The 16,042-nt window shown below is 52.1% G+C and overlaps 1 protein-coding gene across 1 annotated transcript in view; it reads left to right on the top strand.

Moving 5' to 3' along the window:
• Positions 1-16,042, top strand: part of DAB2IP (DAB2 interacting protein) — a 42,432-nt gene that overhangs the window by 12,010 nt on the left and 14,380 nt on the right. The window contains exons 4-6 of the mRNA XM_010570754.1: positions 8,452-8,596; positions 10,940-11,084; positions 15,098-15,334. Of these exons, the coding sequence (XP_010569056.1) occupies positions 8,452-8,596; positions 10,940-11,084; positions 15,098-15,334 (527 nt within the window). The remainder of the gene's footprint in view (positions 1-8,451; positions 8,597-10,939; positions 11,085-15,097; positions 15,335-16,042) is intronic.

Raw genomic sequence — 16,042 nt, 5'->3', positions numbered from 1 at the left:
CTCAGGAAAGCTCCCCTGCAGCTAAACACCGCGACCCAGCAAGGGGACACAACCGCAGGAGACCGGCAGGCTGGTTCCTGCTCTGCACAGAGAGGCTGTGCTGGTGTTGCGGTCCCTGCCCTCCGCTGGGCAGCCCCTCTTGACCTGCTCCAGGGAGAAGGACCGGACAGGATGAGTCCAAGTGCTTAAAGAATTCTGATCACCGTGCTGCTTGCTTTCCCTCTCCCTGGGCATCACCTGGCTGGCCCCTCGGCAGGGCTCTGAGCACCTCCCTGGAGTTTCAACGCAGAAACGACAGCCTCTTACTTTGTCTTCCCAGCTAGTCTGCAGGAGAAACAGCTTGTTTTCATTTTTCTTTTGTTGTAGGTAAAGTGGCTCTGTATGTGTTTGTGTATGTTGGGGAAGGCACGTGCCTGCAGGCAGGTCTGGCTCTGAACTGCATTTGGTTTTGATGCTGAGGACGTAGTTCCCTCAGCCCAGACTCACCCACCACCTAAATACCTGCTCATTCAGAGGCGACACTGAACAGGAAGGTAAAACACCCACGGCCCGAAGTAGGGCACGGAGGGTTTTGAAATGGGGTTTAGAGCCCGGGAGGAGGAGAACAGATCCCCGTGGGCCAGGAGCCCAGCGGGTGGGGATGGTGCGAGGGGAGCCGGCGTGCTGCGGGATGAGGCTTGAGGCTGTAGAAAATGGGGCCGGGTCCCAGCTTCTGCTGAGTGAGGACCTCAGCCCGGTCCGGCAGCGGTGAGCACCCTGCTCCCTGGCACTGGTGTGCAGGGCAGGGGGGCAGCGGCCCCCACCTCCACGTCTCTGTCCTCCCGTGACCCTCTGAAGCTCGCCTGGGCTGGAGGTGGGTTCCCCGTCCTTGTGCCTTGCCAAGAGCCTTTCCAAGGACCTCTTCAGAGCTCTCCCCTGCCCTGAAGAGTGCAGTCGTGGCAATCAGCAACCACTAATTTATTTTGCTGATAAAGGGGGTTTTGTGGATCTTGGCTGCTATAGCTGACACTAAAGCAGCAATTACAGTTGGACTGAGAAACAAGTGTCCGGTAGATTATCTATGAAGACTCGTTAGCAGCTAATTGCTCTTGTGCTGTTTCGGGCCGTGTTTTCCTGTAGCGATTTGCTGTAAATATGGTGTAATCCCTTAATGAGGCACGGCCGATTGGGTACGTGCGTCCACCCAGAGCCACGCTGCAGGAGTTCCGTGCAGGAGAGGTGCGATGTGGTGCTGCGCGGATGGTGCTGTGTGTGCCAGCCACAGCCAGGCCCCTGCCCACCAGTGTCCCTGTGCAGCCCCGCAGACGGCAGGAGGGCGATCCTTACCCACAGACACCCCACTTTGCTCCTTTGCAATATTGAGCTGACCCCCCCCAGCCAGGTGTCGTTACCTGAAGCTGCTAAAACCCAGAGGCACTGCAGCTGAATTTTCTCCCTAAATATCTGCTTCTTCCTGGGCTTCATAGCTGTATCACAATAGGTAAAAGGTGGAGAACGAAAACAGAGTCCTCTCTGGAGTCAAAGTCCATGCTTCCTTTGATCTCCATTTGGGAAAGGGAAAAGCTTCATCCCTGCAGCGCTGCGCAAGGGTTTGGTGTGCATCAGGGCACGCCTGGAAACCCCTGACCAGCCGCCAAGGCAAATAGGTGGAGAGGAGGGGAAAAGCATTTTGATAAAGCTAAAAGTGCAGACAGTGTGGCTGAGGGAGCTGCCCCAGCCCACTGGAAAGTCCGACAAACATCCAGCCCTAAATCAGCTTGCTCAGGGCAAGCGGTTGTTCACTGTCTTTTTATGGCAAGTAGGGGCTGGAAGAGGCATCGCTGTGCTGTAAGAGGGACATAGTTTTGTGGCTAAACACAGAGACGCGGGCTCTCAGCATCTGTCCTTGACTTGTCATGTGCTTCATCTTCCCAGTGCAAGCACTGATAAAATGTTACCTGTAAGGGTGTGGAGAGATGTCTTAAGTATTTTCATGTGTTTTGCAACGCATAGACAAAAGACACGAACTCATAATTAGAAGTATTTCTGTTGCCATCCTTGGTGTTACTGGGAGTGCTCACCCTTGCCATTAGCATGACTTGATGTGGCCTTTGTGATGTGGTTATGGATAGGCAGGCTGCATCCTCCTCAAAGCGAGACCAATTGTGACTTTGGATGCTTCCAGAATATTTCCCATGCTTAGATTTATTTCAGGGCTGTCTTACAGCTTTTGAAGCTCAGTTCATGACCATAAATGTATATTAAAAAAACCCTCTCTTGTCCAAATGGTTGGTAGATCAAACCCAACATTAGACAAAGCTCTAAGTAACCAGCTGCTCACTTGAAATAAATATTTACTGTGTTGTGAATGGAGTGAAGAATAAACATGTGTCCCTGTTTGTTTATGCTGCAAGGATTTGCTTCAGCTAAGCAGATGTATTTACTCCCCCCGTGCGAGCCTTCTGGAAACTCCCCACGTTCCCCTCCTCGGCAGCGCGGGGTGTTCGGTCAGAGCTCCGCTGGCAGCAGCAGTTTAAGTGCAGGACCTGCAAATACCACGTAGGGCTGCCTAAAAGTGACTACTCAGGTCAGGGAGGGGACCTGGAAATGAGTGGCATGGCCCGGGAAGCTGCTGGGCTTGGAGGCTGGTGGAACCAGGGCTCGGTCAGTTGCTTTGGGGAGCGCCACTCCCTTATCTGCACGGGAAAGGCTGCAGACACAGGGAAGGAAGGATGCTGCACACGTTCAGCCGTAGACGAGACTGGCAGCAGCCATATCATTTCCCCCACAAAGAGTTTATCTCCCTGATAATACTTTATAGCAGCCATAGTTGAGCTAATAAGGCTTTTAATCAGTTTTATGAGCACCCCCACCGTTTTTCCCCTTCTCCCTGAACACAACAGTCAGGTTGGCTGAAAGGATGGAGAAAGCTGGTGAGTGGCAGCTGCAGGGATCAGTGTTCTGGCTGTCGGGGTGGCGTGCGGTTTCTCAGCCTCCTGGATGGGATCCGGTCCCTCTGCCCTCGCAGGGAGGTGGTGGTCCATCAGTGTGTTAGTGTTATATCCCTCAGGTTTCCTTAGCAAGGTGATGGACACATATGCCTGCGCATTAACCCTCGCATTGCCATTTCACCTCCTTCTCCCAAGGAGAATTAGAAAATGCTAGAAGTGTCGAGGATGAGCTCCAATGCTCAAAGGAGGGAACATCACTGCATTTCCCAGCAGAGAAGCGTCCAGCGCAGACCCTCAGAGGAGCTGTGTGGTGGTGAAGAGTCGAGGACTGGTGGTTGGGGTCCTTGGTCTCACACTGTCTGCCCAGGACCCAGACCCTGCCCCTCTGCCGCTCTCCTTGCACAGCTCAGCACCGTCGAGTGCCGCATTTCTCTGCCACTGCAGCGCTGACACGTAGGTGTGTCCTGACGCTCGTCCACCTGTAACCGACAGCCCTCCCAGCCCCTGGTGTTTTTCACCTTTGCGTAAAAGCCCAGCTGGACTCTGGGCTAGTCTTTGAAATACGCCGTAATCTTATTACCTTTATCAATTCAATCCTCTTAAGGTTAAGTCAATCCTATTAATCAGGCTTGTGATGTGGAGAACCTTATTATTTCAAAGTCAATCTGCCCATCAGTCAGTTATGATATTGGGAACAATCAGCGCCAGCCCAGAGGGGTGCGTGACCCAAGCGGCGTGTGCAGGGCCGTGGGGTCCATCAGCTCTGTGACACTCCACGTGCTCCAGCTGTGGACGCATCCCTGCGAGGCTGGGGCTGGAGGACCTTCCCCAGGATAGTGAGGTGCAAAATCCTTCCTGGGTATGGACAGGATACGTCCTGCAAGACTCGTGTTGCTTGTTGGCTCCCTTTGCCTAGGAAACACTCCTGCTCTCGCCGCAGCCCTGCCAGGCTCCCGGCTGGCTCCATCTTTCTGCCTCCTTGGGCTCAGGAGCTGGAGGGGGAAGGCGTTGCCCAGTGACACCCCCCGGGCACAGGGACCGGCACCTTTGAACCCCTTCGGGACTGGGATACTTGATGTAGACAGACCCCTTGCCAGGGTGGGGTGGGCAAGTGCAAGCGTTGCAAGTTTCAAGCAGTGCGGGGTGCTCGGTCCTGCCGGCGCGGCGGGGAGTGCAGGCCTGGGGGGTGCTGGTGCTCTGGGCAGGCAGGGCTGTCAGCTATTAATCAGATTTTTGACTGAATTAGCTGTCTGCTCCAGCTTTGTCCCCCGTGAAGAAGCTTTTTCTTCCCATTTTTTGTGTTTGAGCAATGCAATTAGTCTGCTTCCGTGGCCCTATTGACATGAGCAATGAAGGATTGGTTTTTTGAGCAGGTGTTGGTTTTTCTCTTGGTGGGCTTCACTTTTCAATGAGCCTTTTCCAACTCAGGCCACCCCCAGGGCAGCTGGGCCCTGGGCCGGCGCTGATGTGGATGCTGGCTGACACGAGGCAGCAGCTTCAGCGGGCCACCTGCGGGGACCTCACGCGGAGCGGCGCAGGGCTGCAGCACGCTCGTTTCCAGGGCATCACCCCTATTTCCATATTCTCCTTCCAGCTTCCCCAGGCAAAGGTTTGGGGGATCCGCCATGGCAGTGTGAAGCAGCCCTGCTGCAAGGTGACTGATTTAGTCAGACGTCCGGAATTGGTGCATGCGTGAGGGACGAGGCAGGGGTTAGGAGACGTTGCCTCACCCACAAGAAGATGCTGTTTGGTTGTGGTTTGAGGCGGGAGGATGAATTCACCCAGGTGGGGCAGGGGAAGCAGCATCTGAAGCTCACCGGATGAAGACCGAGGGGAAATGGAAATGTTTTTAGGCTACGCTACAGGTAAATCGGGATGGAGACACTTGAGGGACAGAGCGATGCGCAGGGAGCAAATCCAGGCTCAGGCCAGCGTTGCTGGCTGCCCTGTGCAGGCAGAGCAGGCGCTGGGGGGGCCCGTGAGCCCTGCGGTGGTGCTGAGGACTCTGCCTGCTGCGGGGACCAGCCTGCCACGCCGGCAGTGAAGCTCCTGCGTGTGTTTCTAGAGGACTGGAGGAGCTGCCTTAGAAGAGCACAGCCTGCTGTGGGCTCATGCTTGGTTTATTTGAAAAGTACTGGAAACCAGTGCAGCCTTGTGTTGTCATGCTCTGAATTTATTTATGAATTGCTCTTTATCCGCATATGTGCAGTGACTGAAGTTGCACAGGTTCAGCTGTGTCCAGTCTGAAGCAAATGTCCTTAAAATAAACACAGGAGCAAGCCTGAAGAACGTTGCCACAGCCCTTAATTTTTACTGTAGACCTTTTCCTTCCCCTCTCGACTCCGATGTAATGAAATAAAGCATCTTATTTTCTTCCATTGCCAGGGGCCCTAAGTGAAAACAACCCCCTGCTGATCTCTGCTGCTCAGAAACAGGGAGTTTTATTGGCTTTAGTTATTGCATTTTATTCAGAACCTTGTATGTGGGTGAGTGAGGCCCCCGGAGGGATTTGACAAGTATTTGCATTCCATTTGTGTCTTCCGAGTGCTGGCTGCTGGCGTACTTAAGGCAGAGATACCAGACGTGTGATCAGAGCTGATGTGGCTTTTTTGTGCGGAGGGAAGGCAAGATCTGGAAGATGGCCCTGGGACAGAAATTGCAGATGTCATGGGAACTGACCCACGGACGTGGTTCCTTTCCCGCAGCTAGCAGAGCCCCGCTGGGCTGTCGAGAGCGATCTCTGCGGAGGAAGTCGCTCGGGGACGCTGGCTGTGGGTCTTTTGATCCCTGACATATCTTAGGCCTGGTCCATACAGCCCGGCGAGATGCCTCCTGCAGCCTAGGGAGGCTGGACCTGCTGGGGACCGTGAGAAGCCCTGGTCTGGGGGATGCTGTTGGGTATCCTGGCTCTCGCCTCCATCCGCTGATCAGTTACAAGGCCAGATTCTGCCACATCACGCCCCAGCTTTGGTGCTGCACCGTAATGGAGCTCTTTGGGATTTCAGCAGCTTTCCTTTCCACTTCGGAGTCAAGGGGTCGTTTTCTCAGCTGTTGAGCTGCAGGTGCTCTGTAGGGGATAACAACCGCAGCAGAGGTTTCAGGGGGCTCTTTTCCGGCTTTGTGTTGAGTCCCACAGTGGAATTTTGCCTCATTTTAAATTCTAGTGAATTTTGTAGATTGGCTAAAATCAACAAAATTCACATTATCGCTGGCTAAAACTTGGCCCCTGGGTTTCCAGCGCTCGGCAGCCCTGGCTTGCAGTTGGGTTGTGCGTTGCACCTTGGCCCCGCATCCAGCAGCAGCCAGTACTCAGCCGACGAGGGGGGATAAAGCAAACACTTGGCTAAGAGAAGCTGTAAAACTCAGTGTTCCTGAGATAATTAGTATGTTGGGAAAGTGACAGGAAAGAGAATCAAGCAAAGCCAAGGTCAGCGGCTGCTAATTAAGAATCGGCACCTTGTGTCAGCCTGAGCTGTGGCTTGGAATTGAAACGTACCCTGGGAGAGACCCAGGAAGATAAAGGTGATAGAGTTACCCAGATAGCAGCTAACAGGATTTGAGCAGGGGTTTAAAGTTTCATTCCAGCTTGGCTGATAAAAGGGGCGAAATGAGAGAAAATAGCGGGGGGAGGCACGTGCTTTGCTTCCAGGAGGGATTTTTGCCTGTGCAGCTGCTAGAGCATTGCAGATGTAGCAGGATCTGAGGAAGGGGATCTTCTGGCTAAAGAAATAATGGAAGTGACTTTTTTGTTTTCCAAAGCTCCTCCTCTGGCTTTTCTAGAGGCGCTTTTGGGAAGGTCACGGCAGCGTGTTGGTCCCAGTCACAGTCCTGTGGGAAGGTGGGAGAGATCGGGCCGTTGGGTGCTGCAGAGATGCCAGCCTTCCTCCCCTCCTTCCCTGTTCTCAGATGGGAGACATACCTGCCTGCTGCCTGGATTTTCCTTTGTCTGGGACAGAAGCACAGTAATGAAGGGCCTGTAGATTAAATGATTTGGGTCCGTTGGGTTCAGGTGGAGCTGTTTGTTGAACCTTGATTAAACTTTCAGTGCAGAGATGTCCCTGTGAAAAATGAAATGGAGCTAAGTGCCTCTTTTGCAAATCTCCTGGGCAGCCGCTGGCAGGGAATGGGACCTGAGTGTCCCCTTCCCTAAGTCTGGGTTGGAGCAGGCTGGGTTGTGGCCACAGTGTTTCGGGGGGGCTCTGGGAGCTGTGCTTTGCTTGCAGACGGCAAGGACAGGACCTCGGTCTCTGCACGGCAGCTCTGGGGTGCTCCTGCTGCCCCTGCCAGGAACGGGTTACATCTGGTACAGTCATGACAAATGAAGGAGAATTTCTTAGTGAGAGGTTATTACTGAGCAGATTATTTTGTTTTAGAGGAAGGCAGTTTAAAAAAGGTGCCCTTGGTTGTAGAAGTGAATTTGTATGTCAACATTTCTCTGTCTCCTGCATGGGGAAACCATAAGAGGTTTAATGCATGTGATTTACACGGTGCCAGCAGCCAGTTTCCCTTTGTCATCCAGGGTCCAGGTGAGGGGTGCTGGGTGGGAGGAGGTCAACCCTTTCAGCACCCAGCGCGGCGAGGAGCTGGGCAGGGGCCCAGAACTGCTTTTCCCTTTAGCAGTGCAGAGAACAGAAGCTGAATATTTATTAGCATTAAAAACTGCATGGCATTTCTCCTGCATTAACGCTAGCTACAGCACACTAAATATTACACCACGTAGTGGATTTTCAGCAGAATGCATGGGGAGCTACGTGACCCTCTCTGATCAGTTAACGCTGTTGCTGAAGCAGACATGGAGCTCGGTCTGAAGCGCTGTTTTTTCCTTTTAGAATTTGCAATTCAGTAGCCTGGGCTGATGCACGGTGCAGCTGTCAGCATGCGGTCTGTTCCTGCTCACCCCATCCATTGCTCTGAAGCACAGAGGATTATAAAATTGCATGGTATTTGGTCGTGTGCACATCAGACCAAAAATGTGCCCAAAATGTGTGCTGTAGCAGTGCTATTTATTTCTGTGAATACTAAGGAAAGGAAATAGGACATTTAAGCATCTTGATGCGTATTACAGGCTTGATTCTCAGCCATTAAGTGTGGGGCACAGCTCATGACATCTAAGTATGCCCCTGTTTTGCAGCCAGTGCAGTTAGACACTAAATGCAGCCACATTTAGCAGTGAAGAACATGTTTCACCCACAAAATGTGAGGCTGATATGAGACGCAGCCAAAAACCAGCACTGATGGAGAGGCAAATGTGGTGCAGGTCTGGAATGAATCATTTTTTTGGGGTGCAAAAGTTGTGACTCTCCAGAGATTTATTTCTCCTCTTGTCTCTGTGAGGTTGGAGAAACAGGAGGGAAGTCGGGCTGGTAGTAACGCAGCGTGCACACACAGGATCACCTGCAGCACCTCCACTCCCTCTTGTGTCTTACGAAGGTGAGACCTCTCTGGAGAAGGGGAGGCTGCTGCTCTGCTCAACAAAGTGTATGTCAGTGCGTGGTGACCCACCATGGGCTTTGCTTTCCAGGATTTCTTGACTGACCTGATGATGTCTGAAGTTGATCGCTGTGGTGAGAATGAGCATCTCATTTTCAGGGAGAATACACTGGCCACCAAAGCAATCGAAGAGTACCTGAAGCTGGTGGGGCAGAAATACTTGCAAGATGCCTTAGGTATGTACAGAGCGTTGGCGAGTGTCGCCCAGAGAGGTCCTCCTCTAAGCTGCAGGGTGCTCTGCGTGGTGGAAACCATCAGCTCAGCCCTGATGGTTGTCAGAGGCACCAGCATTTACCTGCTGGAGGGTTTCTCTGGCAGTGGGGTCCGAGTCCGGGGCACAGCTGTGGCCGCAGCGGGCGGCTCTCTGCTCCCAGGTGAAGGTCACTGCTGAGTTAGCGCTTTAATCTGCTTTCAGAGGAGATAACAAATTGATATTTGAAGGCATTATGCTGCCTGCCAAGTCTTCTGTCTCAGCACTGGCAGTGTCACAGCGGCTGATTGAATCCTTTGCCTGATTGCACGCCCCCACCAGAGACGCTCCCCCAGTTCCTCGCAGCGCTAGTGAGTCAGATGAAATCTCCCAACTTACAGTGATGAGAGTTGCCTCCCAGATCACGCTGGGAACCCTCCTGGTGGTTTTTTTAAGTGCTGGCTATGTTTATGGCTCCAAAAATATTTCTCTTGATGCAAATGAAAATAATTAGAGCTTCTGCTTCTGGGCAGGTCAGGAAGGAATTTCTGTGTTGCTGTGTGCAGCCAGCACAGCACGAGGATGGGGAGAGGCTGCCTTTGAAGCACTATGTCTGATCCTCAGCTGAAGGCAGCTAGATTGGATCCACATCCTAGCAGTAGGATGAGCAGAGTTTTATTGAGGTGTTAATTTTTCAGTATGTTGGGTTCCTACTAGTGGATTTGTGTAATTTTAGCAAGGTGCAAAGAAGCGTAAATACTTTATTAAGATAATAGTAATAATGACAATGTCGAGGAAGGAGAGATCGTTGAGCAAATTCAGTCAAACCAACAGATAGCCCACAAGAATGGGAAAAGGAATATGATTTATTTCTGCCTTGTAATGCCTTCTGGTTGAAGGCAAGTCTGTAAGTAGATTACCTCATAAAATTTCTAAAAAGCCAGGAGATTAATGAGGGCAGAGAATTTTGAAATATTCCCCTTTCAGGGCTCAGTGCAAATGCTGCCAAGCCAGCTCCATCTAGTACGGGAGGAGCCTGCAGTTCTTGCTCGCTGTTCGGGGCGCTGATTTTGTGTAGACCTTTTATCAGTGAAATGATTCATCTGTATGTCACAAGGTAACACAATACAGCATAGCGCTTTCCTTTAAACCATGAAGCACAAGCAAGTAATAGGGCCAGATAATAACAGCAGGCATCACCTGCAGGCGAGCAGAGAGGCTCCAGAACTCCCTGGCAGAGCCGAAAATACATTGGAGAGGCTCTCCAGTACGTAATTAAAATCTGTTTTGGCAATAGGGGAGGAATGCAGACTAGAGTGGGCAAAAACCAGGAGGATGGGAAAACCCAAGAAGGTCAGGAATTAGGAGATGAGCAAACCAACAGGAATTAGAAGAAAACCAAAGCAAACCTTTCTCCCAGAACGTCACCCCGCCCTGCAGGTCCTTAGCTAAACACTACCTCTTAATCCCTGTTATCCTGTCCCCTGCTCTCCCCAGCCACTGCTGTGTGCTAACTGGGATGGACACCGCCATCCCCCGGAGCTGGGCACCTGCCGAAGCGGTGGGAAGCACCCTCAGCCAGGGTGGCAGGGGTCTGTGCCCGGGTACCCCAGCGTGAAAGGTGACATGAGAGAGAGTTGCTGGCAAAGGAGACCCACAGTGTGAGTCTCCGCAAGGGTGAGGAGCAGCCAGGCAGCAAACAGGAGTGCAGGGAAATGCAGAGAAATATTTTAATTTAATTTTGTGTGATGTTTAGCTCAAAATAAACCAAGTAAATTGTTTCTTTCCTTTAATTACCTATTTCTCCTGTGAATCAGACTGGCTTGTCAGCGCCAGGGCACAGTCTGCAGTAGCAGGCCATCCTGCAAATAATTACAGAACTTGCCAGCATACTTCCTACTGGATTAGCCTGAGGGAGCGTCTCTGGAACTGGTGTAATGGGAGGTCGGGGCAGGCTGAGGAAGCGGGTGTTTTGGCAGCAGAGTTCTGATGCAATAGCCCATAGCCACAGAGGCAGACCTGCCAACTGGGGAAGAGGGATGAAACGTGCTCATCAGGAGTCCGGGTGCCTTTCTGCAGGGTGTGCTGTATTGTTTTGTGAGCTCCCAAGGCATTGCCGGCTGCTCCTGGGTCCCCTCGGAGATCTTGAGAGCTGGCTGGGGTACAGCCTGCCCCGGGAGCCACCGCTGCCTGCTCTGATCCGGCTTCTGTTCAGCCAGTGTGATGGGGCATAGGGTAACTGCTCAGGCACTGGGGCTTATGAACAGTATTTCTTGAAGGCTGCGTCTCTCATGTCTCCAAAACCCATCACCGACTGTCTGTTTTACAGGGGAATTTATCAAGGCACTGTACGAATCAGATGAAAATTGTGAGGTGGATCCCAGTAAGTGTTCGTCTTCAGACCTTCCTGAACATCAGAGCAACCTGAAAATGTGCTGCGAGCTGGCCTTCTGCAAAATCATCAACTCCTACTGGTCAGTATCCCGCGAGTGTCTCTCCCCTCCGCATGCCCTCAGCTAGCGCAGAGGTGGTACAGCTGCAGGGGACAAGGGTGGCCGCAGTCCATCTTCAGGCTGTTGGTACCTGTCCCTTAGCTGGGCTGACGGGCAGCTTGTCGGAGAGCTTTGGAGGGAGAGAGCTGCGGGGCCCTGCCTACGTCCTGCAGCGCATAAGGGAGTCCTGGCAGTCCAGGAGCAAGGATGAGGATGGCCAGGGAGTGAGACAGCAGCTCCTGCTCACCCAGAGTTTGAAGCATCTGCTCTAGGGCTGAGACAGCCTCACTGGATTCTCTGTCACACTTGTTTTCAGTGGGTGCTGAAGGGTTACTGGCGCAGACACGGGGACAGGGCAGTGGAGACGAGGAATGTGAAATGCCTTTGCCAGTGTGACCAATTCAGAGAGGGACTTGATGCCAACTGTATATGAAAGTCTGGAATAAAGGGCAGAAATGCATGTCCTGGGTCTCCTACCCATGTAACAATTCAGTCTGGATCAGACTGACGGACTCTGCCTGCCTCCCCAGAGCATCAGGTGAAGTTTTGAAATCCTCTCTGCAGTAGGCAGGGTCTGTGGCACTCCTCCTGCCTGCAAGGAAGCTGCACCAGCACAGGGAGCTTTTGTTTAGGCAGATGTTCTCTTGTTGCAGAGTGCTGGAGCAGGGGAGGATGCTGCTGGTACTCCTGGGTTGCTGTTTGGCTCAGCATCCTGCGTTCCTCTGGGTTAACCCTTCTCTCTCCCAGCCCCAGGGTGCTTGTTGAGGTGGAGATGGGGAGCCCATTGCCTCCTTGGCCCAAGGCCTGGTATGCAGTTTGAGGCATTTCCTAGCTGTTTGTTCTCAGGGTAAAGGTTCTTGCAACTAGTTGGGACAGGCCCAAATATGCAAAATTGGTTGGAGTAGTCGTATCTTGTTGTGGAAGTGGCTGTCGAGCATGGCTGTGCTCATGGTGTTACCTCCTGCTCAGCCCTGGGGACTGGGAGCCAGGAGTCCGTGGGTCTGTTACAGATGCCTGCAAAGATGACTGAAAGAGGAAAAAAATGGGCTTGTGACTCTCTTTACTTGGAGAAATAAAAATATTTTCTCTCTGATTCTTGCTAACATACCCAGACACTCTTGTCCTGATCACATGAGAGAATGATCATTTTTGTCTTACTGCTGGATTTGCAGTCTTCCTGCTTAAAAGTCTGGGCTTAGTTTTTATTAATGTATTTCATAGCAACACTGTTGTTGCAAAACACCAACTAAGGATAACATTGGAGGAAGAAAGTCTTTGATAGTACGGATTTCTCATTTTCTCTCCTATCCCAGCTGTTGTGTTGAGGTCTAAAAACTCATTATACTTAATATCCCAGGACACTGGGTGTGCCCTCCTGCAAGCCCAGGAAGGGAATTGCTCTTCCTGATACTGCTCAGGGAGGGAACAAGCAGCAAGAGGCTCACTCAGACTTCCTTTATCTATCACAAATAAGCAAAGGGCAGATTTCTTTACAGGCATTCTATACCTTATCCTGGGCCACTTAATAACTCTCTGACTCAGGAATGGTGTTTACCTGCTCTCACAGGAGGGATTCACTGCTTTTAGTCACCAGAGGATTATAATTGTTTGAATTGAATTAATGTATTCCTAAAACCACCAAAAGCAGCACTAAAAGGTCGCTCTAAAAATAGGCTTGAAAAGTGACCTAAGGAAAGTCAGGAATGCATGGGAAGTTTGTTCCTCCAGTCCTGCCTTTCCGAGGAAGGCTGGAGCAGCTGAGCTGCTGCTCTGAGTGGTTCCCCCAGTCCTTTGTGCTCAGCGGTTCTTGGGAATTAATTGGGCTGATGAGTGTTTGGGATTGGCCAAGGTATCCTGACAGCTAACGATCTTGCTTTAAATAGAGTGCCAGAGTGTGCATGTTCATCTGCCGGATAGAGTCAGAGAGAGGAAAAAGGTTTACAATAACTGAAAATTGTTATAATTATGACATAATTTGGACATCTGGAAAGTTTCAGTGTAAGCAGAAATTCAGCATGTGGAAGCTCGTTACTGGAAAGTTGGGTAATGAATTATGGGCCCGTTTGTCACATAAAGCTGGCTAACTGAATTCCATCCGCTGTTACACAATTAAACTTTTATGGTCTCCCAGCCTGTGATAGTGAACAGTACTGACGGGCTGTATGCAGCCGGTGCATACATTTTCAAGGGTTTACTTTCCAGTAACTGTACAACCTGTCCTGATCATTCAAGCCTTAAATTGCTTAAAGGATTCTCCTGTTTCTGGGCAAATACCATGAAGTAAAAGGGCTTTGTCCAATTGTATGGATCAAGCCAAAGACAGAGGAGAATTTATCCAGCCAAAGACGTCGGTAACGTTATTTATAAAGCACAGGGTAAAAACTCACAAGTGTGAAAGCCTGAAGCCAACACGGAGCTGAACACGATGGCAGCATTTGCCAAGCACTTCCACAGAGTGTCACCGCCCATGTCCGAAGGTCGGAGAGAAACCTGAAAACCTGGAGCGCAGCTACGTGGGCCTCCGTGTGCAGCAGTGCTGTGCTGAGCAGGCTGCCTGGGGTGGGAAGCGTGCGGCCGGGCAGCGCGGTCTGCGGCTGGCAGATTAACGAGATGAGGGGCGAGGGCTCTGCCTGCTGAGCGTGCACGCCGCCGGCTCAGAAGATGGCCGCAGAGCTAGAGGCTGTGGCTGTTGGGCTGCAGGGTACGCGCCGCTCTCAATGGACCGCAAACCCCGTAGGTCCTCAGCTCTGCAGTGGGGCTCCTCTGGGTGCTCCTCCGTTTCGGAGCCTCCCACCCAATTCTTGCTGCCGCTGGACAGTGGATGGGGTCTCTGGCCATGCAAGTCCCATGGTTTTCTCTTCTTCCAAACTCGGGTGAGGTTCAACCACAGGGCAGTCAGTCCCAGAGAGGGGGGCAGGCCGGTGAGAAGCCAACTGACGTTGCTTTGCTTCTCCCAGACAGTGCCCGCAGCAAAACTGGGAAACCGTCCTCTGAAATGGCTGGTTTTTAAGGAGATTTATGGCCTAAAATGGAGTCCAACCCCTCTTCAGTCTGCTTTTGTACCATCCAGCTCTGGTTTTGAAACAAAGACGGTGGTTGCTGGCCAGGACAGCCTCCAGGGCGGGTGGGGAGCTCTGTACCAGGGACCCAGGGGACCAACAGCAGCGCCGTGGGACCCATTGCCTGCCTGCTCCCGTGGGTGGGAGTATCCAGCTGAATAAATAACCCATGCTGGGAACAGGATAAGGTGGGAGCCCAGAGCTGGGGAGGGCCGAGCAGAAAACAGGCAGCAAGTTCTCTGTTGATAAGGGCTGTTGCAGCAAGCGTCTGCTGGACCCAGGGGAATTCTGGTATCCAGGAAAGCCAGGCTGAGGTCTGTGCAGTTACAAGGCGGGAGTAACTCCGGTGGGGCTCTGCGTTTGTACTAGTCACACTGGGATTTGATCCAGGTGCTTGAACATGAGTATTACAATTTGCACAGCACTCCCTCCAAGCACCGGCTGTGTCGGTGACCCCAGTACTGCTGGCGATTCTGCCGAGAGGGTCCCATGATGCTGCGTTTCTTCAGGAGACACTCTCCACCTTGGTGCCTGAGCTTCCCCCCAGTTGGAAGTGCCCTGTGCACAGCCAACTGACTTGCGATGAGCTGCTTTGCAGAGTTTGTTTCATATCTCTGTCTTCCCAGTTGTCTGGGGTTTTGGCACCCAGGACAACCAGGAACATTAGTCTGATGAAAGCTGCTTCTCCTGCAACTTTACGGAGCAGCTTTGCTTTTTCCTGTGTGGTTTGAGTCTCCTAAAAGGGCAAGAGCCTGTGACTGGTGTAGATAGCAGTGCTGCTGTGGATCAACAGGGTGAGAAGGCTCTACTGTTGTACAGGTCTGGGTGTCGCACCCCACAGCTGATACGCACCATGTTTAGCTACTGCTGTGTGGCTGTTTGAACACCCTGGCCTTGAACTTGCCATCATCCCTGCATGTCCTTCCGTCGTTCCAGTGTCTTCCCAAGGGAGCTCAAAGAAGTTTTTGCCTCCTGGAGACAAGAATGCAGCAACCGAGGCCGCCCAGACATCAGTGAGCGACTGATCAGTGCCTCCCTATTCCTCCGGTTCCTCTGTCCGGCCATCATGTCCCCGTCCCTCTTCAGTCTCCTGCAGGAGTACCCGGATGACCGCACTGCACGCACTTTGACCCTCATTGCCAAGGTCACCCAGAACCTCGCTAACTTTGCCAAGTAAGCCAGGGTGCAGGGGCCAGAGGGGGCAGGTCTGGAGAGGGGGAAGGAAACTCCGGGTGCGTAGGCAGAGCCACAGCTCCGGCATCAGGAGTGCCACACTGGTCGCTGCTTTCCTCAATGGAAAGGGTCTGTTTCCCGTTGGCTTTTTCCCCTGCGTCTCTCTGGGACCCATTCCCTCACTGTCGGGTCAGGGAGATCATTTAAGTTTCCAAAACAGGACGTGTTTTATGAGCAGCAAATGGGCTGTTTTGACCACAGGGACGAGCCGGCAGGGTGGCAGCAGGAATGCCCCGGCACAGTCAGGCACTTTGTCCCGTGACGGCTGTGCGGGGCATGGCTGGCGGCAGTGCACTGCCTGCCTCCCGTCAGAGGCACCAGTGGGACCAGAACCCAAACAGCAGCAATGGTGTGCATAGCTCAGGAGCTGGTCTTTCCTTCCTCTGAGCTCTGGGACCTTCCCTGCTATTAAAATGCAGATGTCTGAACTGGGAAGGTATGAAAAGAGAATGGGGACACTATCAATTTCTAACTAAGCCCATTGGTTTGATGGAAACAAAGCAAGAGATTTCTGAAAATCTTTCAACTAGCTGCAGCTCTGAGCTACTTATCCTGAGCTCTGATAACAAAATGATGAGCTTTCTGAAACATGAATGGACAGTTTCTGTCTAAAGCTTCTTAGATTTGGAAACTAGCTTAGTACACACA

This window comes from Haliaeetus leucocephalus, unplaced genomic scaffold (genome assembly GCF_000737465.1).
Source record: "Haliaeetus leucocephalus isolate CR32 unplaced genomic scaffold, Haliaeetus_leucocephalus-4.0 Scaffold306, whole genome shotgun sequence".
Lineage (NCBI taxonomy): Eukaryota > Metazoa > Chordata > Aves > Accipitriformes > Accipitridae > Haliaeetus > Haliaeetus leucocephalus.
The sequence above is the reverse complement of the archived record's forward strand: the minus strand, read 5'-3'. Positions and strand labels throughout refer to the sequence as shown.